The sequence below is a fragment of the Branchiostoma belcheri genome, unplaced genomic scaffold (assembly GCF_001625305.1).
Source record: "Branchiostoma belcheri isolate BF01 breed outbred unplaced genomic scaffold, Haploidv18h27 scaffold59, whole genome shotgun sequence".
NCBI lineage: Eukaryota > Metazoa > Chordata > Leptocardii > Amphioxiformes > Branchiostomatidae > Branchiostoma > Branchiostoma belcheri.
In genome coordinates, this window is record NW_017804231.1 from 1572899 (window position 1) to 1599717 (window position 26819).

The 26819-nt window shown below is 42.1% G+C and overlaps 3 protein-coding genes across 5 annotated transcripts in view; 2 read left to right on the plus strand and 1 right to left on the minus strand.

Annotated features, from left to right (window-relative positions):
* The window catches only part of LOC109482092 (probable tubulin polyglutamylase TTLL9), an 8769-nt gene extending 8417 nt beyond the window's left edge, over positions 1 to 352 (plus strand). The window contains exon 16 of the mRNA XM_019784753.1: positions 131 to 352. Coding sequence (XP_019640312.1) covers positions 131 to 210 — 80 coding nt within the window. The 3' untranslated portion in view covers positions 211 to 352. The remainder of the gene's footprint in view (positions 1 to 130) is intronic.
* A 3560-nt stretch (positions 353 to 3912) lies between these two features.
* On the minus strand, positions 3913 to 6429 carry LOC109481973 (THAP domain-containing protein 4-like). Its single transcript, XM_019784586.1, has 5 exons — positions 5967 to 6429; positions 5130 to 5237; positions 4990 to 5016; positions 4394 to 4655; positions 3913 to 3923 (listed from the first exon to the last, which is right to left on the minus strand). Exons 1-5 carry the CDS (start codon positions 6348 to 6350, stop codon positions 3913 to 3915), a joined length of 792 nt encoding a protein of 263 aa, XP_019640145.1. The 5' UTR covers positions 6351 to 6429.
* Positions 6430 to 9089: 2660 nt separating this feature from the next.
* Positions 9090 to 25004, plus strand: LOC109482089 (interferon regulatory factor 8-like). 3 transcript variants are annotated; one of them, XM_019784748.1, is made up of 9 exons: positions 9090 to 9324; positions 17343 to 17538; positions 20210 to 20390; positions 20733 to 20837; positions 21068 to 21165; positions 21564 to 21621; positions 22360 to 22553; positions 23074 to 23215; positions 23449 to 25004. In XM_019784748.1, exons 2-9 carry the CDS (start codon positions 17353 to 17355, stop codon positions 24144 to 24146), a joined length of 1662 nt encoding a protein of 553 aa, XP_019640307.1. In that variant the 5' UTR covers positions 9090 to 9324; positions 17343 to 17352; the 3' UTR covers positions 24147 to 25004. The 3 variants fall into 3 exon arrangements, with proteins under 3 accessions (XP_019640307.1, XP_019640308.1, XP_019640306.1); XM_019784749.1 differs by lacking the exon at positions 9090 to 9324 and adding an exon at positions 9571 to 9630; XM_019784747.1 differs by lacking the exon at positions 9090 to 9324 and adding an exon at positions 14076 to 14183.
* Positions 25005 to 26819: the final 1815 nt, after the last annotated feature.

Consider the following 26819-nt stretch of genomic DNA (forward strand, 5'->3'; position numbering starts at 1 on the left):
CACTTATTCAGTGTTCACTTCTATGAAACATAATTTTTGTTAGAAGTTTGCATAAGTTTTAAGATACAAAGAATACCAGTATATGTGCATCTGCTTTAAAAGTTTTGCTTCTCTGTCCTTTTCCCTGCAGGTTGTTTCAATGACAGAGAGAAGCAGCTGAAACAACTGTTCCGGTCCTTACAGATGGCGAAGAAGACCACAACTGTATAAACTATAGTTTATAAGACTTAGTCTACTGCAATGTAATAGTGTTTGCACTCATGTGAATAACTTACTAGGTAATTTTGATTTGTAATTAGTCCCATAATCATGACACTATATATAAATTTATAGGCCAGTGTTCTAGCCAGCTAGAAATTTTGTACGTCATTTCAACTTTGACAGTGGTGTGACAATCCTAGGGGGTCCAGGAAAATTTAGAAATGCTATTTCCTGTATTTTGAGGGCTAGATTTTGCTGGGAGACCAAGCTTAGTTAAATGCCATCTCTTTCCATATCTTAAAATGAAATTTTTTTCTCCATCAAAGATGACCATTTGGGCAAAAAATTTTGTCAGTCATGACCAGCGAAATTCCGATAAATGGGGGGAAAACAGATGCTGGCTACAACACTGGGTCTTATTATTCTAAATTTCTAGGTGTAGGTTTAACCATCTCTTTTTTCTACCTCTATGGTTTAACCAACAGGACAGGCCAAGATTAGGAAGCTAGTGTCAGCTAGTATTAGGCATCTTTATTTATAGATGTTGTACATATATGTGATTATCTTTCTGTATATTTGCGCAAATTGCAACAATCGTTCTATGTAATACGACTGTCTGTTAATACTTTGATTTCTTCCATTTTCACAATATGTACATTTACTTTACACACTTATTCATTGCTTCAAATATACAGATGATGTGAGTGGAGATTAAAAGAAACTAAACACTGGATCCATCTGTGTGATTTTTATTAGTCCAAAATCTCAGGACTTAGTTGCCAACAAGATAATGGATACTAGGAATGATCACTACACTACCGAGGAAGTAATTGATGGAGTACCCCCAATATCTGCTAGGAGATGCTATTAATCCGCAGTAAGGCCATGTTGATTTGATTATATGGATGACATCCACGCGCGCATGAATTTTCCGCCGTTTCAAAAAAAAAAAAAAGTTTTCAACCATACTGTAAATCGTGCAAAACAGTTGCTAAATGAGCAAAAATATACCATAAGTTGCAAGGAAAACATTTAGAAACGATACCAATGTCGTAGAATGCCAAAATCAAACTTTAAGGAAAAAAGACAAAAATGTAAAGAAATGAATTCGAACAGTAGACAACATATTCTGTGCCATTTGTTCAACCTTCATGACCACGTAGATTTCATAGTGAAAGCAACTTTTTTTTTTTTTTTGCAAAACTTTTTTTTTATTCGCACGCGCGCATCAATTTTGGGGTTCCCAGAGGATGTCATCCATATAATCAAATCAACATGGCCTAAGTGACATTACCTAGACTTACATTGCTCATACAGTTAGCTAAGCTAAGTAAAGCTGAACCTATAACCAAATGAATGCACCCTGAACTGTTGCTCACATGGTTATTATGGAATTTGCCAACATTAAAACCAAAAATAACAAAACTGATGAACTTTACACCAAAAACTAGAACAAGTTACAGATGGAATGCCAGAGTTATGGTCCCTGCAGTACTGGCATTAGATATATTAAGGTATATTGCAGAACTCTTTGTATGCAATTATACATACATGTACTTCTGAACACAAGTTGTTTTCCCCATTTACACCTTCCACCAACAAGCAACATGAAAAGTTCAAGTATTACACATTCAAAAGTTCCTTGTCTCTAAATGGGGACTGTTTGCAAAATCAGACAACATTGTCTCCCTGAGAAAATATGACCAACTTTGTCAACTAGCACAGTAACTTGTAACAACAAACAGGTTCTTGGGACTCTCACTAAAACTTCACATATATACATGAATGTACATATTGCATTAAGATTTAGCAACTTGAACAATGCACCATCTGTTCCTGTTGCTCTAATCAAATAGTTTCTACTTTGCCCTGTGAGACCGAGATTGTCTAGCAGTCTTTTTAGTACTTACTGGGGCTTTGTCTGCCAAACCATCCTTCTCCAACATTGCTTTCTTCCTTGGTTTCTTCCCAGGTTTTGCACCTTTTCTGTCATGTAGAGATCGTGTAGAATAAGGTGCAGTCTTTTTAGCACTTCCTGGAGCTTTGTCTGCCAAACTATCCTTCTCCAACATTGCTTTCTTCCTTGGTTTCTTCCCAGGTTTTGCACCTTTTTTATCGCCAGACCTTTTCTTTTTGCAGTGTTCAGGATGGTGGACTTTCATGTGGGACCTGAGAGAGTTGGACTGCCGTCCGCTGTAGTTGCACAGAGCACAGTTAAACGGTGTGTCTCCCGTGTGAATCCTCATGTGCACCCTAAGATGATCTGTCCTCTGGAACATCTTACCGCAATACGAACACTGGTAGCTGCGTTCATCTGTGTGCACTTTATAGTGTACTAACATCTTTGCCTTCGCACCAAATGTTTTCTTACACCCTTCATACGGGCAGGGGAAACGGTCTTTCTCGTGGACTTCTCTGACATGATGTCTCAAGGCTCCCCTCGTTTTAAAAGTAGACTTGCAGTTTTCCACCTCACATTTGTACGGTCTTGCGTCGCTGATTTGAATCTCGTGCCTCTTCATTGCCTTCCTCGTGAAGAAGCGTCCGCAATGGTCACACATGAACAGCTTGTTACCTTTCAAGTCCAGTTTGTCCTCGCTTGGCATGTGTGTTTTCAGATGCTTCTCTAGTGTTAGTGTTGACGTAAACTTTTCATCACAATGTTGACATGGTACTGGATGGGCGTCGAGCTTGTGTTTGTAATATAAACTATTACTGGGAAACTTTTCCCCACACTTGCACACCCAGGATGTCTTCATTTTCCTCAATGTTCTTTGTCTCTCATTTTTCTTTTGACGTTCGATCTTTTCCGACCGGTCGCTGTCGCAGGAAGACACGGAATCGTCACTGTCACCAAACAGTTGCTCTTCTTCTGAAGACATGTGCCAGGAACTGTCGCTTTTGTGACCTTTTTTCTCATCTTCTGAGGATGACAATTCTTCTTCGCTTACTTCAAAGTCATCTTCGTCTTCTAATACATCTTCCTCCTTTGCATCTGCAATGTTGTTTCTGCTACTGAGATCATTCTCTACCTCACTGTCAGTATGTTTAACTATTTTCCATTTGTGTTGAGGAGATGTACTGTCATTGATGCTAGAATTACCATCGTCCATCTTCAAACCATCTCGTTTTGAACTTTGTTCTGGTTTTGGTAGCTGCAGCTTGTTTCTAGTACATGTACTTTCTTCTGAAACCTGGCTTGTACCATTTGAAGAGCTTGGTTTGTACAGAACCATTGGCACTAAAATCAGCTCAGGATTCGCTGCTGCACCATTCGAATCTTGACTGGTATTAGCAGCTGCATGGCCAGTCCCCACGTAATCTACCTGTACTGGTACACATTCCTCCTTGTATTTTGCAACTTGTTTTGATTTTGCAGGTCGTTTTGATTTTGCAGGCTTTTTGGTCGCAACACTAGGAATGTTGGATGGTTGTTCGGTAGCATTTGGTGGTACGCAGTATATATGGAAAGATTGGACTAAAGCAAGGCTCACATTAGAAGCCAATTGAGTTGTTCCATCTAATTCACTTTTGTCACATGTACTGCTACCAATATTTGTTTCCCTGTTGTGTTCCTGTGTATTGTTAGCCGCAACTGTGTCACAAGATGATGTGCTGGTATAACAATTATTAAGGTCCACCTTTTGCTCACCTTCCTGTTTAACACTGGTATCAACTGTACTAGAACTCAGCTGAGTTGTAACAACTGTACTAGAACTCACCTGAGATGTAACAACTGAATTAGAAGTTGAACTAAGATGAGTTGTAACAACTGTACTACAACTTGGCTGAGATGTAACAACTGTACTACAACTTGGCTGAGATGTAACAACTGTACTACAACTTGGCTGAGATGTAACAACTGTACTACAACTTGGCTGAGATGTAACAACTGTACTACAACTTGGCTGAGATGTAACAACTGTACTACAACTTGGCTGAGATGTAACAACTGTACTACAACTTGGCTGAGATGTAACAACTGTACTACAACTTGGCTGAGATGTAACAACTGTACTACAACTTGGCTGAGATGTAACAGTGTTGTAATAGTTACCAAGAGTCATCCCTAGGGCACTTTCCTTCTTAACCTCAATGCCAGCTGTACTACAACTCAACTGAGCTGATGTACTGGTGTTGTAACAGTTATCAAAGTCCATTGGTTGTTCATTTTCCTTGACAGCATCTGTACCAACTGTCCCACAAACATCATTCAACAGTTGTGCATTCCTGTTGCAGCAATTCACAAAGTCCTTCTCTAGTTCATCAAATGGCTCCTGTTTGGTGTGAATTGCAGCTGCATTGGAGATCAGCTGGGATACTGTAGTGTTGTTCTCACTGTTGCAAAGGTTTTTCTCTTGGTCATCTTCTTCCTTGACTGTCTGCCGTGTGACTGGTGTCCTGCTTTGGCCAGTCTGCTCCTGAGCCACTGGCCGGAGCAACTCTCTGATGAGCTGAAAGAGTGGACAATCAATCAATCAATTAGCAGTGTCTAACAATTTATTTTCCTTTGGAATAACATAATGCAATTAAGTGTTTATGTCTTGCTGATATTAAAGTATGCGAAATTGATAAAGATGTCAAATTTTACATTGAAGTTATGTAATCCCAAATATATAGAAATGAAGTCTAAATCTATGCATGCAGCTTTTCAAAGTACATGTACGCTTTTCGTTACGCACTCAGCCAAGCCAGCGTTGGCATATAATGATATATGACATGTGACTCCGTTCATAACAGACTTTAAAAAAAAATAGCTTTTACTACTTATTCTACTAGTTATTTTACTAGTTTCTGCAATTCTGTTGGGTTTACCTACAAATGTACACACAAGTAGTACATCGGTATAAATTCCTATGATCAATTACAAAAGAGAAAATGCAATAGATTGTTGATAACTGATACATGTGATAGATGTCAACACTTACATCAACAGGCACGCCACCATCACTTTCTTCAAGAGAGCCTGCACCATCTCCCCTCTCTTCTGTATCAGCAGAAGACTCTTGGTGCTGATTCATACATTCCCCAAGTATCTGGTATATGTAATAAAGACAGCATAAATCAATATCTACTGTACCCATGTGCTGACGTCATAGCATTTACATACAATTTTTTTATTTACACGCTCATATATTTTGGTGTTCAATATAATCAAATAAATACGGCATTACAGTCTCAACAATATAATCATGATTTATTTTTGTATATCTACCCCTACCTTAGCAAGTGACAAGCATAGGAACTTAGCCAGATCTGGTGCCCTGCATTTTCCATAAATAATCTTCTTCTTCTTCTTCTCCTAATGCCAAGCATTTTATTTTCATTCCAAAATTCTCGACACAACATGGGAAGAAAATCATGCATGTAAAAAAAAAATCACTACTGTTATGTTGTCGACTGCCACGGCATAGCTAAGCAAAAACGCACGAACTTCATCTTTGCATTTCCGCGCCCCCCCCTCCCCACATACATGTAACGTTATACACATGTCCCAGCCGCCATTTATCATATTTATGAACATTTTTCCCGACTTACCTGCTCCGAAATTTGACTACTTTATAGTGTCTTTCGTAGAAGACGTCAGTGTTTGAGTAACTAACATTATTTGTCGTGAAACATTTTGTTTTGAAAGAGTAGAGTCCCCGTGTTAGCAGCCTAGCGAAACATTCCATGCGGGAAATGAATGAATGTTCGCTACTGACAAATATTTATCTATTTATCCCACTCAGACGACAATTTAAATAAAAATCCTAAAAACCCACCTCAATTCTGCGCCTTTTCTCAACTGCACCAGATTTCCTGCGCTTTTTAGGCTGCGCCGTGCTCGCCTCTGACTCTGTGCCTCGGGCACGGGGAAAGATACTTGGAACAGCCCCGGGCAACAAGAACTTCTTGTGCTGTTTCATCTCAATCCCGAACTGTTGCTTCAACTTTGAGACAGGGTTGAAGCAGTCCTCTGTGAAGTGTGCACAGCACAAAAACGAGTTCTTGGTTGGGTTCCACAGCTTTCCGTTCGGGCCAGATCTTGTACGGCGAATTTGCTGAATCCACTTCGCCCGCAGATTTTCGTCCGATGGCATCTGGAAAAGGCTAAAGCCATCCGCCCTCTTGTTCGTGCAGTTCGCTGCCACACACTGGTTAGGCATGTTGACAAACACACCCCCAGATAACTGCGTTTACCAAACGTTCTCCTGTCCTTTCTATACCTCTACGATTGTACAAACTTTCGGCCAAACGTGCAAACAAGCAAAACAAATATGGCTGCCAAGCGTTCAGGCTGAAACAAGCTGGATCATGTTCCCTCGTGATGCGTCATTTCCGGTTGCTTGCGTACCCGGAAGCTAGTCGAGCGGGGAATAGATTTTCTAGTGGCGGGGCGTTCAAATTGTGTATAAAATGGGCGAACCGCGTAAATATTCCGTAAACGAACAGAGTTTCTGATTAATAATACCATAGGCACATACAATACAGCTAAGTCGTCTTGGAGTGGCTTCTGCCCTTTAAACTCTGTAATATCACTTCGGGCTGCGACTGTCGATAAAGTTCATGTCATAATAAACCATACATAACTAATAATTTCATAATATATTTAATAGATATGCTGTCCCAAACCCCCGGGTGGCGCTGCTAGCGCTGGAGACGGGGGCGGGCACGTTACAAAGCCATGAACTTTTATTAAAAGTTTTAACCTATTGACCTGCGTACGCGCGATACGCTGCCAGCATAATTCCACCTTTAAGTACGTTTTGTAAAATAATTTCCAGCTCATTAAAATATTTTTAGTCACAAGAAAAAATAGCTAACGTTACATATTTAGCACGTTTGTTTATTTGTCGTAAATACTAGTATTGGGCCCTGCACATGCACAACGCGGCATACTGCACAGAAAAAATGGCGCGCGCTCTGATAGATGACGTCATATCTGTATCTGTATCTGTATAGCCGGTATAACCGCCTTTCGGCGTAACACACCAGCTTCGCAGGCACGCGGCAGCTGGCTATATTACACCATAGGTCCGATTTAGGTCAAATACGAGCATCACCGCAAACGTGTGTGACTGGTAGAAACCGATATTAAAATCACCATTTACAAATATGGTTTAGTGTAAAGGTCCCAAAACTGAAATTATTTTACTCACCCCCATGAAGTGGGTTGTGTCGTCTGCAAATAATATTATAAATGGAAAAGTTTGTCTGATACCAAGGCTAGGTCAATTACATAGATCAAGAATAAAAGGGGTCGATGATAGATCCTTGGGGGACACCGCAAGTTATTTTTTTTTCTGGGAAGAAATTAAGTTTCCACTGGATACATATTGCTTTCTATTTGACAGGTAGCCATATTGTTTGTTATTGCAATGTAAAAATTTGCAATGTGGCGTATCACTTCATCAATTCAGCCTTGGCTGCGACTGTTGTGACATAGCTAGTTGAAGTCATAATAGATGAGGGATGAGGGAAAACAGATGAGGGATCTATTAAACTAATATCTTAATAGAAACAATAGGGTACACTGCTGTCCCAAACCGCCGGGTGGCGCTGCTAGCGCTGGAGGAAAAGCATACAGGCGTTAGAAAGCCACGAACTTTTAACCTATTGACCTGCATACGCTGCCGTGCTGTGTACACAGAGATGGGGAAGTGTGGGGGAAACCGATATGCCATGTTTACGTGCAGCGAATCGGGTCTCAGACTACTAGCTGTTCAACACAGTCTGGCCTATTAAATACAACACGTAACACAAGCTATTAAAGTGCAACAAATCTCTACACAATGTTGACGTGAAGCTAAACAGAGGAGGGATCTCTGACATTTATACCATGGCTTCCAATAAACCCAGCTGAAAGATTATGTGCAACTTATTCAATTTGACTACCTTCATTGTTTCTCACCCGTCAGTCAATTAAACAATTTAAACCTACATTACATACAACCTCCCATCAGGTCATTCCTGCTACATAGCCTACATGTACTATATTATATATACAAAACATACCCTCCTCAACATAAACTCTGTCCTCCGAAAAACTGTAACTTTAGTTGACAAGCTTTGATAATAATTTCATTTGCTAAGATTTAATATTGATTAAGTCAAGTTGTATGCAAGTTATATGTGTATGTCTGTATACAGATATTTTGTTAAACGTGGTGCTCATAAGTACATAAGCTTGGCTGCCTGCATATGAACCACTGCATTGAATCTGTCGCATGCAATTCTGAGTAACTACATAAATAAACAATGTTCTATCGCATGACAGCAGTCACGTACATGTTACCACAGTACAACATGCTCTGAATCGATTAGAATTTTATTGTACATAGATTATTTGCAGAGGGTACGATTTATGGAAAGGGTACGATTTTTATGCTATGTTGATGTACACCATAAAATCCTGGGGCTTATAAACACATATCCACCCTGTTAGCCATGTAGCCATGAACGCTATACATATAACATTACCTGTCAAATCTAGCATGATATAATAATGTTGTGCTGGGTTGTGATGAGTTGGGTTGGGGTTTGTCAGGCAATGACATAATGACAGAAGAGAAGTAAAGCATATAGAAGGCTCACACGTACCATGTCACACAGTCAGAATACTAGTAAGACTTGTCGAAAATATGTGTTTACGTCTTGCAAATTGGATAGTAATGGCCCTATTCCCTCTTTTGACAACCTACGAAACATTGACAAATCCCTGGAGAAGCATATAGATCATATTTAGCTGACAAAGATAGAATATTTCCCACCGAAACTGGACTTTCCGTCCCCAGTTTCGGTGCTATATGTAACCATCCCATCACGACCCGGAAGTAGGCCACGTGACCAGCGCCGGGCCAATCACGGCGCGCGTAGCTGTGTCGTATGGAAACCGTGGAAACTAATTAATTATTCATTAGGGTATTTCCCCAGCCTGGTATTCCCAGCGATTGGCTGACGGGATTTCCAGCGCAACTATATAAAAATCTGCACCGAAAAGCTGGGAAACACACCCACTCTGCGATCACAACTGGTCAGTGGTGTCCTGTCGTCGTTTTTCGGTGCGAATACAAGCTTCGGTCACCCCGCTAACAACACAACGGCATCGTCAAGGTCACCTAGCGAGTCACCTGTGCCAAGGTAAGCTCGAACCAGACAAATCGCCCCAGGCCAGGCGTTGTTTATATTTGCGCGGTCTCACGTGTGTTTGCAGGCGATATATCGGGGGGTGCTTTCTCGGAAAGCCTCCGCCATAGCCCCTCTCCTGCGCATGCGCTAGCCTTGTTGTAGACGTTCGCCCAGGTGAATGGGATTTAAATTTTCCCGCGGTAATTGTCGCCAATGCACAGGTAAGGTACCTGTGGGCAATCTGTGTACACTTGGGTAGGTACAGCTTCAGAGCACAGAGCACAGAGCGTCAGCTTCAGATCGTTCATTCAAAACAAGGTATGTTTTAATATAAACATACAATATCCTACTGGTAATACCTTTATGGATATACAACACAGAAATATTTGTACTCAGACTGGTTACTAGTATGTCCTGCATGTATGCATATCTAGCAACGTGTTTGTTGCATTAGACACTATTGCATAACACAACGCAATTGCATATATTGTATTAATTCTGTGCGTGACAGCAGTGAACATTTAGCGAAACTAGCATGTGAAACCGGGTAAAAATAAAGGGTGAGTCACGCCCGTATTCCCGGCGGAACCTTCTGACGGGAATTCCCGCCGTCTGGCGTGTTCAAGGCCGGATGCCGCCCGCGGTTTGGCTGCTTTCCATCATGCGCGGCCTGAACAACAACAACGGGAACCGAAACGGCTGTAACAAAAATAGGGTGGGCGGGTTGGAGATTTAGCTTGTGGTTACATGTTGAGTTAGGGACGGTGTGCGCTCATACCTGTAAGCCCGCTGTGGATCAAAAACACAGCCGCCCTAGCCATATTTACCTGTGTCTGCTGTCAGATACTAGTAGTTGTTATGTCTAGACTAGTTATTTCTCACTACTAATTTCTCGCCCCAATATTGTAGATTAAAACATTGACGCCCACAAATCTTACCACCATTAGAAGTACGTTGTGCTTATCTATTGTATGCACATTGTTATCGTCCCAATACTAGTAAGCAAATATAGATAGGGGCAAACTTAGGAACAAAGTAGCAAGCATTGAATATATGAGACTGGTACCGTTAAATATGCAATACCGTCTGTCTGCTGTGTGTGCTATGTATAATGTAGCATTTTGTAGTATCGATTTTGTGCAGCAGAAGTATTTGATAATAAGTTAGCCAATAAAATGCAGTTCTGATTCCCCTTTTAGCGGCGTCTTTGTAGCTCCATTAGCCTAGTACAGTTTACCTCTGAGGGGGCGGGGCTTCTCTTGTGGGGACATCTGGCCTTGGAAGTTATAAAAATAGCCCAGGTGGACCATTGAAACATTTAAGGGGATGTATGCACTGACTTAAAAAAGTGAAACATAGAGCAAATTTGTGTTTTGTTTTAAATGGCATATGTAAGTATCCAACCATTATTTGTAAAGTCTTAAAGATTTAAATAATATAAATCCACCTGTTTACTACAGAAAGTGTATTTTTATACAGTCATCGGCAGAAGTCACCCCTTTGCACTTGTTGGTATGATCCGCTGTTACCATAACGACGAGACCAGCGTCATGGCGTCAGGTGGCCAATAGGGTCACGTGGTGAGCAGGGGGCTTCTTGGAAGCCACCGTATACCTGCCGAGTGTTTACTAATTGCGGGGCGAACAAAAGACGTTACACACCTCGTAAAGGTCGGCATATTTTGCAGGCAGCCTTGGCATTTGGAGCATTCTTACCTGCAAGCCTGTGCCAGGTGTGATTGTGTAATTGATTCTGCACAAATTCGAAGGCTTCCTGAGTAAACACCTGCAGTGCAATATTTGACCGCGGGAGGCGCTTCATTTGACGCTCAGTAGTCAAGGCTGCCTCAAACAGTCAAGGCATGCGGATGTGCAGAACCGTGCAGAGAAACCCACCCACCCACCCAACCCACTATTAAACTTGCCTGCCCTGTGCCGTAGTCTTTTGGCCATTGCCCTTTTACTAGTACATGGGTGCCACCGGTGTAATCTCCAAGCAGATCTACGGTGGCAAGGCAGTATCCAATCAGCGGTCAAGCAATGTCCACTTTCAGCAGTGGTTAATGGACACTGAGGGGCCGATTGGATACTGCTTTGCCACCGCAGGATCTGCTTGAAGATTACGTATGATCTGCTAGGAGATTACGTATGATCTGCCAGGAGATTACATATGATCTGCCAGGAGATTACGTATAATGTGCGTGGAGATTACTAGTACACGGTGGTCACGATGGCGTTCAGCCACGTATAAATCAAGCTCTTTTCATCCGTCCGAAGGTATGAGATCGTGGAACTCTTGTTCAGAATATTTCTAGTTTTGCATACATGATTGTCCTTCGACATGGGTGCCACCAGGCGGTCACACCGGCGCACATCTAGTAACTCAAGCATTCCCAAGTATATATGTACAAGCTGTGGAACGTTACATCTCTGTTTGCGGACGGTCTGCAGAGAACCCCACCCTTCCGCCTAGTGTCAACAGCGCGTAGCCATGGGATGGCTTTGGATCATTGTCCTTTGACACTAGGAAGGTTAAAAGATATTAGAAATGTTAAATGAAATTAAAAATATATACAATACACTGTCTTCACGTGCATGTGTCTCCTTGCTCATTATGTTCAGTTATCATTGCGTATTTTAATAGAAAATCATAGATCATACTAGATGCACTTCACCTGCTTGCCTTGCCCTCCTGAGAGTGCGAAACGACATCTAGCGGAAATAGGAAGTGTTGCGCGAAGACTAAAATGTAATCGATATCGTATCCAGAATTAGGCACGGCCCTGCTTAGTCTCCTCGCATCCATACACGCAGACTATACAGACATTCAATTGAGTTGAAAACACTTACATTGCCCGGAGCGATCACGATAATAAAGCCATATTTTTGCTGGTAATGGAGCAGACAATGGTCCTTGCGACATCTGTCATCTTCGATATAAGCCTAGATATCATGATTTTTTCCACACGTTGAACAATTTAATAGCTGAAAGTTATGGACAGTTCTAAGTCTTCATCTGTACTATATAAGGGTTAGCTTTTTTTTAGCAACAAGATATAATAATGTTACCACTCTTTCTATTTCTAGAGTTCTTTTCAGTGTACGTACAATGTCACAAGTACATGTATATTGTAGAAAAAACATTTAGCCGTAGGGCCAGAGTGTGCAATAACCAATTATATATTATAGAACAATGTGCGTGTATTCCCTGGCGAATTTCGAAGGCCACCATATCGAAAATTTCAGCTCGCTTTTCTGTTCGTAATCATCGTCAAATTGCGTTGCATTCATCATCATTGTTATCCTAAATAAAGTAATATTTCATCTGTGGCTTAAGTACCAAATTAATATCAAGTTCAATTTGTCATCCATCAGGAGCGTACTGACAGTTCAGTAAACCCCTGTCACACATTCACGAATTTGGCCTAGGTCCCGAGCACTAGGTGGACACCCTCCCCCCAACCATGGTTGTAGGTCGGAGCAAAGTCGGCTGGTTTTCGGTCAGGTCAGCTACTATTCTGGGGTTTGTCGGGAGGTTTGGACGTACATGGATGGCTGGTGTTCGTCTGTAAGTAAGAAGAACACCATCCAACCGTTCGAGAGTAGGTCGGCAGTTTTCGGGGGTTAAATTTGGCTCAAATTTCACTCGAATTCGTTTTGATTCGTAGGTAGGCCTGCCCTAAATCTGGTCACACTTCGCCCAAACGTCTTCCGAAAGTGGTCGGCTGGTATATATTTATATACAAAATTTTAGGACAACCCAGTACATAACGATAAGATGAAATCCCAACGAATTTACAGTTTGAACTACAATCCATTCTTCTACAAAAACGAAAAATTGATGACAATACTCTTCTGATGCCTTGTTATACATATTTGAAAATTAATTTGTATTGTGGTGGTATAGTGCATAATTACTTACGGTGGTTCGCTGTAACGCTAATCCATGGGCGGCAAAGAACGTAGTTACAAGCTAGCTACAAACGAATTACTAGCTCACGAACGAATTCGTAGCTTAAAATTTACATAATTAGTGTTTCTGTTCGTCACCACTGAAACTTCTAGAAAGTACCAAAAGCTGGAAATGTGTTTCGAAACCTTTCCAAAACTATTGCATTGTACAACCGGAATAGGACACACAATCTTTGCTTAGACACAAGTTGAAGAAAAAACACATACTGCTCAACATTCCGCATAGTCTTGTGTTTAAGGTTTGAAGAGGAAGGTTGTTACCTTTGTCTAGGAAGGAATATAAGGCAAAAAAAATCCTTTTTTAGATTTGAATACCAGAGAGAAGAAACGTCATTTTTTCGCTTGCGTGCGGTGTACTTATTGATCATTCATGCACGAGGCCCGAAGAAAAGCGCGAAACCGCCACTATATAAAAAGAGGAACACTTAACACAATTACGTCATCGATTTTATTGGGGTTTTAGAAACTGATGCTCCGCCCCCTTTGTGAAGAAGAACCGTACTATATAGTTTGAAGGTGAGTAGTCCTGAGTGACAGTCGTTCACAGCTTCAAACCTACGAACACGTGGCACTGAATGCGGTCTGTGTACGATTCTAAAAAGCTTTCGACAAACTCAAGAGTGAGATGAAATGGCTTGCGGCTGGTCAAATTATCCAGTAAGGTAATGATTGGTTGAAATTCTTCTTTTTCCATTTTTGGTTAGTTTTGCCCACAGTTTTTCCGTTGCGGTCAAAGGTCATACTGCGCTCATGTGACCCATATTTTCGTCCCACAGCGTTTAAAAAGAACGTCGGTCGTTTGGGACTAGATAGGCACCTCATCCTTAATTACGCTAGAATCTCCGTCTTGTGGAATCAATAGCGTAGCAAGATGGCAACGGGAAGGTCGACTCGAGTTCGGTAATTTTCTTTTGTTCATTTCTTTTGTGCACCGACGAAACGTTCAGTGTTGTTGACCGCTTGTGGGTGTCTCCATCTTTGGTCAAAGTAAAGCATATTTTACATATTCTACTCCCCAGAGAAGTCTTAGAAACTTAAATCAGAACATTAAGACACGTGAAGAGCCTCGATTGTCTGTCTTTGGTTTGATTCTTGCACAGAACGCTGGCGAAACGCCAAGGTTCTTTTGTTCTCGGGACGCCGGAGTGACATTGCTCGTCTGCGGGCACCATGGCGCTGGTTTCCCGCCAAATTTCGTGACTAAGTGCCGGTCGAATCCGTCACGTACAACGGACTTAGGAAAACATTTTAGGACAATCGTGCAAAATCTAAGTCTACTGTGTTGGCAAGGTTGTCGTAGATTCTTGTGAACGGTTTGTTCTGTCATGGAGTCGCTGAAAATCGCGACAAAAAAGGATGCCCCTCGGATATTGAAGTACAGCTAGCATTTGATATTTCATATTGGTAGTTCATACTGATATTTGTGTTAGCATACAACTCTAGCTCTATGTATGTCGTTAATAATGGCTCAAACCTATAAGCATTTGATAGATATAAGATACATATGCAAGGAACAAAGGGGAGGCAGGCGATTTAGAGTGAACATTGGAGTTATCATATACAGTCTTAAATTTTCTTCCATTTCAGTAGACGACTTTTTTTAATTGAGGAGCGGTACCTTTGATATAATAACAGTTCTTGGTCAGCCCTACTTGTGATTTAAGTATAAATCTGCAGGAACGTTGCTCTATCGTCAACAATGTTACAACGACAATTTACAGTTTATCAACGGAACAAGTGTATGTTCCAGCACTGGTAGCAGTGTATGGTTTTGTGGTGTTTTTGTTGTCCCGTTTTTTTCCATATATAATTCATTACATGATGATTTTTCATGGTCACCATTCGTAAGGAAATTATGTAACAACGAGGCTACTAGATCTTTACTGTCACCAGCGGCAAACAGTTTGCTCAACAACTGACAACTGACAATTTGCTAACAAATGTTAGGTTCACAGATATACTAGTAGGCTTCGAATATCATTGGTTGTAGACTCTAGTATACGTTAGATGTTAGTTCCTATGTTACATATAGTACCGATCGAGTGATTTTTGTGCACCTGATCCCACCAAACATTATGACTATATGATACACAAACACAGACGCCATTTCAACTATAGCAGACACTGCTTGGAAGAATTCGAAAGCTTAGCCATAAATTCGATGTCGTAAGTGTATTTGCCGACTAAAATATGGCGATTTCAATAGTTATCAAGCATTGTTTTTGCTCCATATATTAAGTTTATAGGCTTTTTTGTTACAGTATTTGTGAATTTTCAAAATTGTCAGCTGTTTCTTTAGGTGCAAGGTTCTACATACTAGTAATATACAGGTGTTTCAATAATCAAAGTACAAGCTTGATTACACACTCTGTGCTGAGTCAAAGTTATGGTGAGACGTTTGGAATCTTAAAACTGAGAAAGATTCAGTACCGTACTTTGTGTAATCATAAACTAACTCCACAATCTTTGTGCCTTACTGTCCGCCATGTTGGAAATAGTTTTCTCTCGGTATCGCTAACTCAATTTCAGAAACCAACATCAAGTTCTAGAGGGTTAGATATTTTGTTGTTATAATTTGATTTCAGTCTAAGGTGTTGAATTCGGAAACAAGAATACTTGGAAAAGTACTAGTATCCCTTGGAAAACCATACACAGTACATATGCACATTACATGTTCTATTCTAATCAAGGAGAGTGTAGGCATAATCCGGCCCAGTCCTTGCTTTGATGTATTCTTAAGATGCCCCTTTTGCCCAGCAGTTTAGCTTCTTGCTACACGATTATGCCAAATAATTAAAACCTTTGTACAAACTTTCCATGCGCAGAATATATACTGAGGGGTTTTCCTTTGGGAAATCATTGTGAATGCCACATGTACACATATCTAGATGACCTGGGTTGTCAGAGAGGCGAAACACGCCCATTTGATATGTAAACCTTGTATGATTGTATAGATCGTATATAGAAATATTTTCAGCAAAATCGACACTGAATAGTCAAATTTGCTTTCATAAAAGTATCCATATACTAGAGTACGATTTTTGTTGTGTTGTATATTTATCATATGCCCCATATATAAAGGCCTAATAATAACCCTGAACGCTACCAAACCATATTAGATAAAAAGCCATTCTCCCGTCACAAATCCATCTCAGCAGTAGAAATAACAACCCTATATCTGATCTTCGTGTTAAATAGCACAATAGTTATTGTGGGAGAAACATGATAAATATACTACTATCTGTAACTGTTATTAACGTTATATATTCTTCAGTTTTCGTATAACACGTATGCATGCCACGCTGTGCCCGCAAAAAGGCAGACATGTTATTTGGTAGCCTGAAATTCTCGCAAGCCTATATACATATACATTGTTTAAGCGTGGAATCTTCAGTAACTTCGTAACTCCTGCAGTGAGTACTTAACAGTGTACATACGTACAGATCACGTAAAAAATATTGTCGCCCAGTGTGCAGGTGTCTTGGTAGTGCGACAGGGAAACGTTCTGAGTTGGGAAAATGGCGGTTTTCGGCGTAACGCTGTTCGAATTTTGGACTGTGAACTTCACCGTTTTCAACCGTTTGAATTTGGCTTTGTTGTCCCCAATCGCGAACAAGACCTTTTAGCATACTCTATTTAATGTTGGAATACACTGTTTTAGAAATTTGACGTAGAACAATCTAAAATCACTCGTGATAACCGCTGCGCTCCCACTGGCATGTACATGCACCACCACTAACTACGGCAAACACTGTAATGTAGCCGACATAAAACTAATAAGACTATTGGCCTGGGTGCCAGACTGTTGCCAGGGGCAGTGTACAGTCTAGTTTCTCAGCTCTGAAAAGTTTACCATAGACACCCCTCAGATAGATTAAACCCCGATGTGCTAACTCTGGGTTCGGGGCTTGTGGCTTCCCCCAGCCGAAGGGAGTATTGTGTCGAGCCCGGGTCTGGTATCCAGGCTAGACTCCTATGCAAAACGCTACCATTTTCAGGCAACAAAATATCTTACAAATTTCTGTAAAAATGATCCCCGTATTCCCCTCCCCTCCCCAGTGAACCTACCATGCCTGTGGCAGCAGTCCCAGACAACTCCCGTGACCGGCTCCGGCCCTGGCTGTACGGCATGATAGACCGCGGGGAGGTCCCGGGCGTGGAGTGGATCGACGCCGCCGCCAAGAAGTTCAAGATCCCTTGGAAGCACGCCGGGAAGCACGAGTACGACCAGGACCGGGACTCCAAGCTGTTTAAGGTAAGAAGCGACATTTTGTGGTCGGTACGGATTTTGCAACGCATCCTTTTCTAACTGCGCAGTTCTTCCCCTAAAATACACTTCCGTGTAGAGCTAGTCTTATTCCAGGTACATGCATGTTGATCGTTACCATCTAAGGGCATAGGAAGAGTCAACTGTACATGTGTAACCGTGGCTTGCACTCCCCAAAGAGTTAGGGCTCCAGGTTTTATTTACCGTCGTATTTTGTAAAATGCAATGGCTTCTGTCTCTGATTATGATTTTAAATATTTTATTATCGAAAAGCGTTCAACTGATAATTTTATCGCACAGCATTGCATAGTGGAAGTGGTAAATGCGATTGCAGTACTGTAGTACTATATTGGTATACAAACTGCAAATGTATATAGATATAGCTAGGGAATTACGTGAAATTGCCAATATCATACAGTGTTATGGCCAGGTTTAGACTGTCCGAAATACAGAGGGTTGTTGGGAAGATTGTGTGACCTTTCTATCATATGCCCTACCCTATACTGTCGCTACTCAGAGTAACAGGGTATTGTAACGTTTTAGTCTATGTAGTGTTAGAAACTAGAGCTTTACTCGCGTTTTGAATGGATCAAAATCACTGATTTAGTTCCAACTGGATGCTTAGACTATGCTTATGAGTGACTTTCTATCCTGCGAGTTAGAATTGTGCTATAGTGCAAAATTGCTTCACTATAGGTAGAATTTTATATAGTGCTTCATATTTATGATTTGGATCAAGTCCAGTCTTTCAAATCACTGTAAAACTGTACATTGTGACCCCGAGTAACACTGAACTCCCCAGTTTCGGAGTGACGTTGTACCGAAAGTTCAGCCAACCTTCCGAAACTTTATTCAACCCCCACCTACATGCTCATATACATATATCATGGATTACCCAACGATCGAAAACAAGCCAGGGCTTCTGAGAAGGCATACGCCCCCTTCTAATCTTATTTTTAAAGCAGCGAAACTAGCTCACCGAAACTTAAAATTACACCGAAACTTTGTGAAATGACTTAGCTATACACTTCAGGGCATGTTTTTCAAGTATCTTCTGACAGAATGTTCGCGTTGCTCTGATATTACATGTGTCTTTGTGGTATTGGTCACCGAAACTTAAAAATCAGTCCGAAACTTTTGTCGAATATACTATGCTGCTATTGCAGTTTGGTCTGACAGAATGTCCGCGTCGTTCCAACATGACATGTTATACCCGTGTTATAACGTGTACGTGTTTTTGTCGTTTTGGTCACCGAAACTTAAAAATCACTCCGAAACCTTTGTCAAAGAACATACTGTTGCTGAGATTTGGACTGATAGAATGTTCGAGTCATTCCAACATGTTATACCCGTGTACGTGTTTTTGTCGTTTTGGTCACCGAAACTTAAAAATCACTTCGAAACTTTGGTAGTACCCTGCAAAGGACCTACCGCACTGTCTCTGAGATATGGTCTGATAGAATGTTCGAGTCATTCCGACGTTCAAGCGTGCGTTTTCGTGGCACACACCGGTAAGTTTCGCTGTGCTCAGTCGGTAGAATGCTCTTCTTGTGCCGACGGGCACGCTCGTGTCTTGGCGCTAGAAATGTGGACATGTCTAGTGCACAATGCTGACAATATTCCCACGTTCATGTCTGTGTTTTTGCGCGAGAACTCAGTCGTAGCCGCTGACAATTTGTGCCCAGATGTAGACAATATTGCAAAACTTATCTGTCAGGTTTTTTTTCGGAAGGAATGGGCCGAATCCACCGGCAATTTTCGCCTTTTGCCCCGATATTGACAATATTCCAACCCGTTCTGTCCCAAGTGTGGTTTTTGGGGTAGAACTACAGCAAACACACAGAGAAGTTTCGCCCGAATATTTCAAAGTTTATAACTGTTTTGCGGTAAAAATGGGCCCAACACACCGCCAGGTGTCGGCCCACTATGCCCGCACTTATGGCTGCTCCTTTGCTAGCCGCACACACTGGCAATTTCTACCCTAGTATAGACAATTTTTCCACGTTTATTTCTGTGTCTTTGCGGTAACAATGGCCCGTACCCACCAGCAATGTTTGGCAATTTCCCCTCGCGTTCATGCCTGCCTCTTTGCTGTAGGAATTCGAATGGCCCGTGCCCACCAGCAATTTGTGTCCCAATATCGACAATTTTCCTCACATTTGAACCTGCCTCTTTGCTGTAGGAAAGAGCCGTCCACACCGGGAAGTTTTGCCCCAATATGGACAATTTCACCCACGTCTATGCCTGTGTTTTTGCTACAGGAATAGGCCGTACCCACCAGAAATGTGTGCCCTAAATATCGACAATTTTCCCCACGTTTATGCCTGCCTCTTTGCTGTAGGAATGAGCCGTTCACACCGGGAAGTTTTTGCCCCAATATCGACAATTTCACCCACGTTTATGCCTGTGTTTTCGCTGAAGGAATAGGCCGTACCCACCAGAAATGTGTGCCCTAAATATCGACATTTTCCCCCACGTTCATGCCTGCCTCTTTGTTGTAGGAATAGGCCGTACCTACCAGCAATTTTTGCCCCCAAATCGACAATTTCCCCCACGTTTATGCCTGCCTCTTTGCTGTAGGAATAGGCCGTACCCACCAGCAATTTTTGCCCCAAAATCGACAATTTCACCCACGTTTATGCCTGTGTTTTTGCTGTAGGAATGGGCCGTCCACACCGGGAAGTTTCGGCCGGGGATCGACAAGCCCGAGCCGGCTGTGTGGAAGACCAGGCTGCGGTGCGCCCTGAACAAACACCCCAAAATTCACGAGGTGAAGAAGGAGAGTCAGCCAGAAGACCCCATCAACCCCTACAAGGTCTACGTCTTCTCGGACAAACCAAGTAAGCATTAGAACTACATTTGTTTGTTTTTTTTCAGAATTTTTGGACAATTCTTAGTCTTAAAACGATTTATCTTACAGGTATATGTAGTATTTCTGTGCATTGTTGAATTCGAAACACTTTATTGTAGGTATACGGCGGTTTGGATTTGCCATATTTTTTGCGGAGTGCAAAACATCATATCTAAAGCATAACATTACAAAGTCAAATATATCTTCAATTTTCTTCGGAAAACTTGCACAAAAATTGTTAGGGGCTTTATTGTAATATCTGCCTGCTTTTGCATGAGGAACGTTGCATTAATTGATTATATTTGATGTTCTTGTTTGATTTGGTTTCCAGTCAAAAGTGATGGCAAGGAGCGGCATCGGTCGGGCAGTGTGTCCAGCGGAAACAGCTCGGACGGTTACGAAGATTCCCGAAGTCCCGAAGAAGCCGTCACTCTCGGTACGGTATCTGCATGTGATCTATACATATAAGTTAGAGAGTTCCTACCAGTAAGATCGAAGAACAGTTTTGTACTAAGTATTACCGTAATGGGATAGAATAAGGTAACTGAATGGCTACAAAATCGCGTCTACACAAACATATACTGATATCAAACTTGTAGACTGTTATGAAGCTCGTATCGGAATTCAATAATATCCTGTGCTTAACAATTTTTTCTTAAATTTCAGCTGCGCCCCAACAGATCATCACTGCGGTGACGACCAGCGGAGTCTGCCTGGGGAACTCTCCCCCGCGTATCCAGACCTTCGCAGGACCACAGACACAGGTCAGTTGTCGTACCCGAGTCGTGCGGCTTCTAGTTGCAAAAGGGGATTTATGATATGTATTAAGTATGTTATTTTCTTGTACGACATACGTTCTTATCTATCATTGGCCATAGATCGTTATCTAAATCCACGCAACTATAGTATCAGTGCCAGTGCTGTCGAAGTCGAAGTACATACAGTGATAACCGTATTACAAATCTGCACATGCATTACAAAACGGTGCTTAACTTCGATGCTGAGTGATTTTGTAGTTATTCCCTGTAAAATAGCAGGCACCTTGTAATTTAGTTCCGTCAGGCTAAAATAAACGGTTCGAACAAACTTTCGAGCCCGAAATTGATGGACATAAAACTGTGACAAAACGAAGATTGACGATCTGACTTCTATCCTCCCACAGACCTACACCACCGCAACAGCCAGTCTTGGAGACACAGCACTGACTTCGTCTGTGCGAGGTGAGATATCTCTTTTGTAAGTCATTGGAGTGCACGGTGTGTGTGTGTGGGTGTGTGTGTGTGTGCGTGTATGTTTATAGGAAGGCTTGCAAGGTCGCTTAAGAGAACACAGATGTTAGTCGAAACCTTTAGTCGAAACCGTCAATAGCTCTAGCTGCTTTCACTTTCATGGTCCTGGCAAGACTTTCACTTTCATGGTAGTGTCAACACTTTCAATTTCATCGAAACAACCATGATTATATGAAGTAATTACTGCGCATAGATCGATGCCAATAGCCTCTACCAGGCTTCAGGGGCGACTGGAAAGAGTATAAATTGGCCAAATAGACAGATGACATGCCAGAGAAATTGGTCCGCTAAAGTAGTATTCCAGTGGTAGCAATTGTTGCAACCATTTCTTTATGCTGAGCTATAAGTCACATTTCCAAACCGGGGCCCGGCCGGGCTGTTTTGATTAACGAAAAATCAACAATTTTTTTCAATACGCCAGGGGAGTTAGGTTACCGTAGATTTCATCTCCCGGCGGACGGACACATTATATTTCCCTTTTTTGACGATTTTTATAATCCGTACCCCCGTAGGAAGGCCTGGTGGGGGGCTACTATTTCTACTCTTTCCATGCGCTTCTAGAGGCTAAGATGCCAAAAATTTAACACTGAACTGATTTAGTGTAATTATAATCTAACAATATTTTTATTATGAAAACATACTGACGGATTTTCCTACCTTGTTATACAGAGGACTCCTTACAGAAGATCCTGCAGGACCTGTTGAGCCAGCCTGGGCGCGGGGATGGAGACCAGACCATGGCGGAGCTGCTGCAGGGTATGGAGGGGCAGCAGTTCACCTTACAGGAGGTGGCCATGGACGTCACCACAACAGAAAGTCCTGCTGTCATCACGGAACCGCTCTATACAAGCCCGCCGATCAGGGTAAGAAACACACTTGTTTATCTTATTATACCATATAAAAGATGTTTAGATAAGAGGTAGTAAATTGCCTTTGAGATCCCCTTCTTAGACTATAGCACCCAGCACCGCACAAATCCATTCTCTACGCATAGCTTTGAAGCATGTATAAAGGTTCCGTTTATACGTGATTTAAGAAATGACAAATTTCCAAAAGAATACAAGCTGGTACAAAACTGAGGTATCTATGAAATGATAGTGTAGACGATGCCATGTTGGTACCAGGCACGTCTTTTGGCAACGCCACAGGGGATGCGCCAATGACGGGATGCTAACATCTTCTAGATACTAGTAAGATAACTTGTATACAGTTGTATACAATGTATTTTGGATAGAAAACTATCTAATGTGTGTTAGAAATGGACCACAGGAAGAATAGCTACTGTCTTGTATATGAATACTAAATTTCGACCCCAACAAAGTCAAGTCAAGGTAATAAGTAATGCATTGTATTTAGTTTTAATTTATTTCATTCTTCAAACAGATTGAGACCCAGCAGCTGGCTAACGTGGACATGAACCAGCTCACAGTCGGGGCGGAGGTCACGTGTGACGAGGACATGGAGACTGATGACGTCACGACCAAGCCGGTCGCCGCGGTCGCCCCAGAGCTCAGGATTTACCCAGGTGAGCTGATAGTCTTGATTAAGCTCTAAAACAATTTTAAGGGAAAACTTTCATACAAAAGATAATTGTCCTCACCTAGAGCTTTCGACCAGTCACTCTGGTCTTCCTCAGTAGACTCAGTAGACCCAGAGAGGCTTCTCACGTGGCTTCTCTGACCTTTAAGCATGTATAACTACCAACACAGATGAACTTTCATTAATGATTTCTAACTTTTTTTATACATTGTGTTATAGCTCATGAGCTGGACATCGAGGTTATCTACTACAAGGCCGGGAAAGTCTTCCAGCACCACGTGACCGACCAGAGAGGGTGTCGCCTGTGGTTCGGCGACCGAAACCAGCCCAACCTCAGACAGACCGTGGACCCAACCCTGTCCTCCTACCTGTACGGCCCCGCCGACGCGGAACAGATCCTGCTGCCCCCGCGCCAGCCCTCCGGCAAGCAGAAGGACGACGACGTCGTGCAGGGTCTGCTCGTCAACATGGAGCGCGGGCTCGTGCTGACCACGGACAACGGCAACATCTCCGCCACCCGCCTCTGCAAGACCAAAGTCTTCTGGAAGAGCAACGACAACCGTAACCGGCAGGCAGAGCGCCTGGAGAGGGAACAGAGGGTGCTGGTGTTCGACTACCAGAACTACCTGAGGGAACTGAGCGCCTACGGAAACAGCGGAGGGCAGAAACCGAAGTCAGAGGTCATCTTCAGCTTCGGGAAGGGTTGGAGTGACGAGATCCCGCTGGAGAACACCCCCATCTACGTCATCGTGCGCAGCCGCACTGCGCACAACCTGATGATGGCTGTCGACAAGGGCGCGACTGACCACGATGCGCAGAACGCACTGCGCAGCATCGACGCCATGGTGTCCAACTCGAACGAGTTCGACAAACTGGCAGTCGACGTCAAGGAATACGTCAAGGTCAAGGACTTTTAGGTCAAGGTCAACGGCTTTTAGGTTCTGACACTTGTTCACCATCTCGTATATATCTAATGTACTCTGGGAGCTTATTCAGTACCTAGCCTGTCAGTCCACAAACTTATTTGTAAATACAAGCATTCCTAAGGTTTATCACTCAGTCAAGTATACAAGTCAAGCACCTGATATTATAGGAACTGTAATTTGTTTTGAATGACGCGAAATGCTTTCTATTGTCACTTTTTTGCTAAGGCTGCATTTGATGTAATGGTTTGATTCATCATTAAGATAAATTATAGGGATAAATGTGTGATGTGGAATCAAGACTGAAACTATAGGTATGGTGTATAATTTTGGTTCTGTATACTTTGACGATCTTTGTTAAAATACCTAATTGAAGGAGGGTATACTTTACTTGTTATTGGTATAATTAACATAAAAGTGTTGTAATATCAACGACACAAAAACCAGTTAGCAGTTTAGTAACATGCAACACCGGAGTGGTATACCTTTATAATTGTGATGACACTTACAAACTCCTAAACAATGCTTTATTATCAAAATAGATATCGTGCTCACATACATAACACCATCGAAAAGTTGCGTCGTATATCGATATCATTGAAAATATGTGAAACGATCTACATGTATATATGGGTACGTACTTTAAGTTGTAACATTTCTACATTGTTACATTACTTTTGAGCTTGCAATGCACTTTTTGCCATATGTGTTCTGTTTTTGTTTTATATATATATATATATAAACTTAAGCTTCTTGCATCACTCATACGAGATGTAGCAAGCACTTGAAAAATATGAAAAGTCCCCAGATTTGAAACAGGTCTGATAGTGTCTTAATAAAAGTTTAATATTATTCGAGGTGGCTTGTTTTCCATAACATGTGTTTTCCCTTTATTTAATACAAATCATTAAGTACATAGTGCTACAACGACCCTCGACGAGGTCAAGGCATATGTGAGATGCTTTTCAAAAATCCTTGAAGCTAGGAAGGACAGAACTTTATCTGATTCAGGCTTAGATAAGCTAACATTTCGCTCATTAGACGCAAACACTGCAGAAATCCCGCAACCATGGTTGGGAGTAGGTCGGGACTAAGGTAGGCTGATTTTCGGCGAGGTTGCCTACTTTTCGGCTGCACCAGGCTGATTTTCGGCGAGGTTGCCTACTTTTCGGCTGCACCAGCCGAATGTTTCAAAATGTTTAAAACATATAGGAGTCGGGACGGGTCCAGAGGTTGGGCCATGGTTGGGGACTGTTTGGCTGGTAGTTGGGAGCACGTCGGGAGAGTGGTCGGGGCGTGGTGGCCAGTCAAATGCATAATCTGATCAGACTGCTCCCAACCAGCAGCCAACTTTGGTTGGTCGTAGTCTAGGGAAAGTTCTGAATGTGTGACAGGGACTATGTTATGGTTGAGGTGATAATTTGATATTTATGGTTCTAGTACAAGCGAGGCGCCCCCTAGCGAGCTGCATCTCATGAACTTAGTTCATGCCCCTCCTACTATTTCTGCAGGCAAGCACACAGGAGTCCAGAGGTCAGACGACATTTTGTACCAATAAAACATCATGACTCTAGTGGTAAAGGTCAGACGAAAGGGGAAAGGGTGGAAGTAGTTAACTTCTGCCTTTCGTACGCGACATTTCAAGTTGCACATGACCAGGAAGAAACTTCATCAAAATAAAAGTACAAAACGTGGGGTCCTCGAGAGTAGGAAAAACTGAGAAAATATTCTTCGACTAGCCCTTGGTTTTCGGGATTATTAGTGGTCTCAGAACGGTGTTAGTTACAAACCACCGGCACCGCCGGTGCACATGATAGAGTAAACAAAGAAAAAGAGAGACATGGAAACAACAAGAGAGACATGGAGACAACTAATTGTGTACTTGGAAAAAGAACGAGACATGTGAATTTAGAATGTGTTAGCAACGATCTCTTCATCTTACTATGAATTTGAAATCACTCTTAGTGCAAGGAATGGTGTGAAGAAACGTAGCAACCTATAGCTAGAAGCCCCAAGCTGTAAGGCTAAAGGCTAGTATGGAGTATGTGCATTATCCCCATCTATGATCACTGCATTAAGAAGTAGTGACGCAGAGAAAGTGAAAGTAGTAACCATGTAAGGAACCGCTCAAGAAAAGCAGGAAGGTGGCCAAGGTTAATCAAACGTAGCGAGCACCTGTCTTGTTGGGTTATGTTGTTACGTGGTATTGATTGAATCACCGTCTAATGTTGGTTCTAACTCGGGGGATTTTTTATGACCCCAAAGACTTAGACTTAGGTTTGTACCTAATAGCGCCTGCGCGGGAATCCCCATGAATGAACGATACTTCTATATAATCGGGGGGTGGGATAAATTCAATGAACGTTAAATAGGACAATACAGAGATCTAGTAAACAACAAATGTCGTCCCAAATAGTATATCTATAGTAACAGCAAGTTTGGTGCTTGGAGGGATAACCTGAAAGCGTTATAATGTGTTTTGAATGTGTATGTAGCGAGGTAACCCCCCCTCACTCGAAATGGTTTCGTCGAAAGCGTTTTGCTGTACGGTGAACAGAGCGATGAAATCCCCTGACGTCACTCGGGTAATTCCGAGCCACTATGACTTTCCGTGCTATATAAACGAGGAGATATAACGACGCATGGTGCGTGTGCTGCTTTCAAATT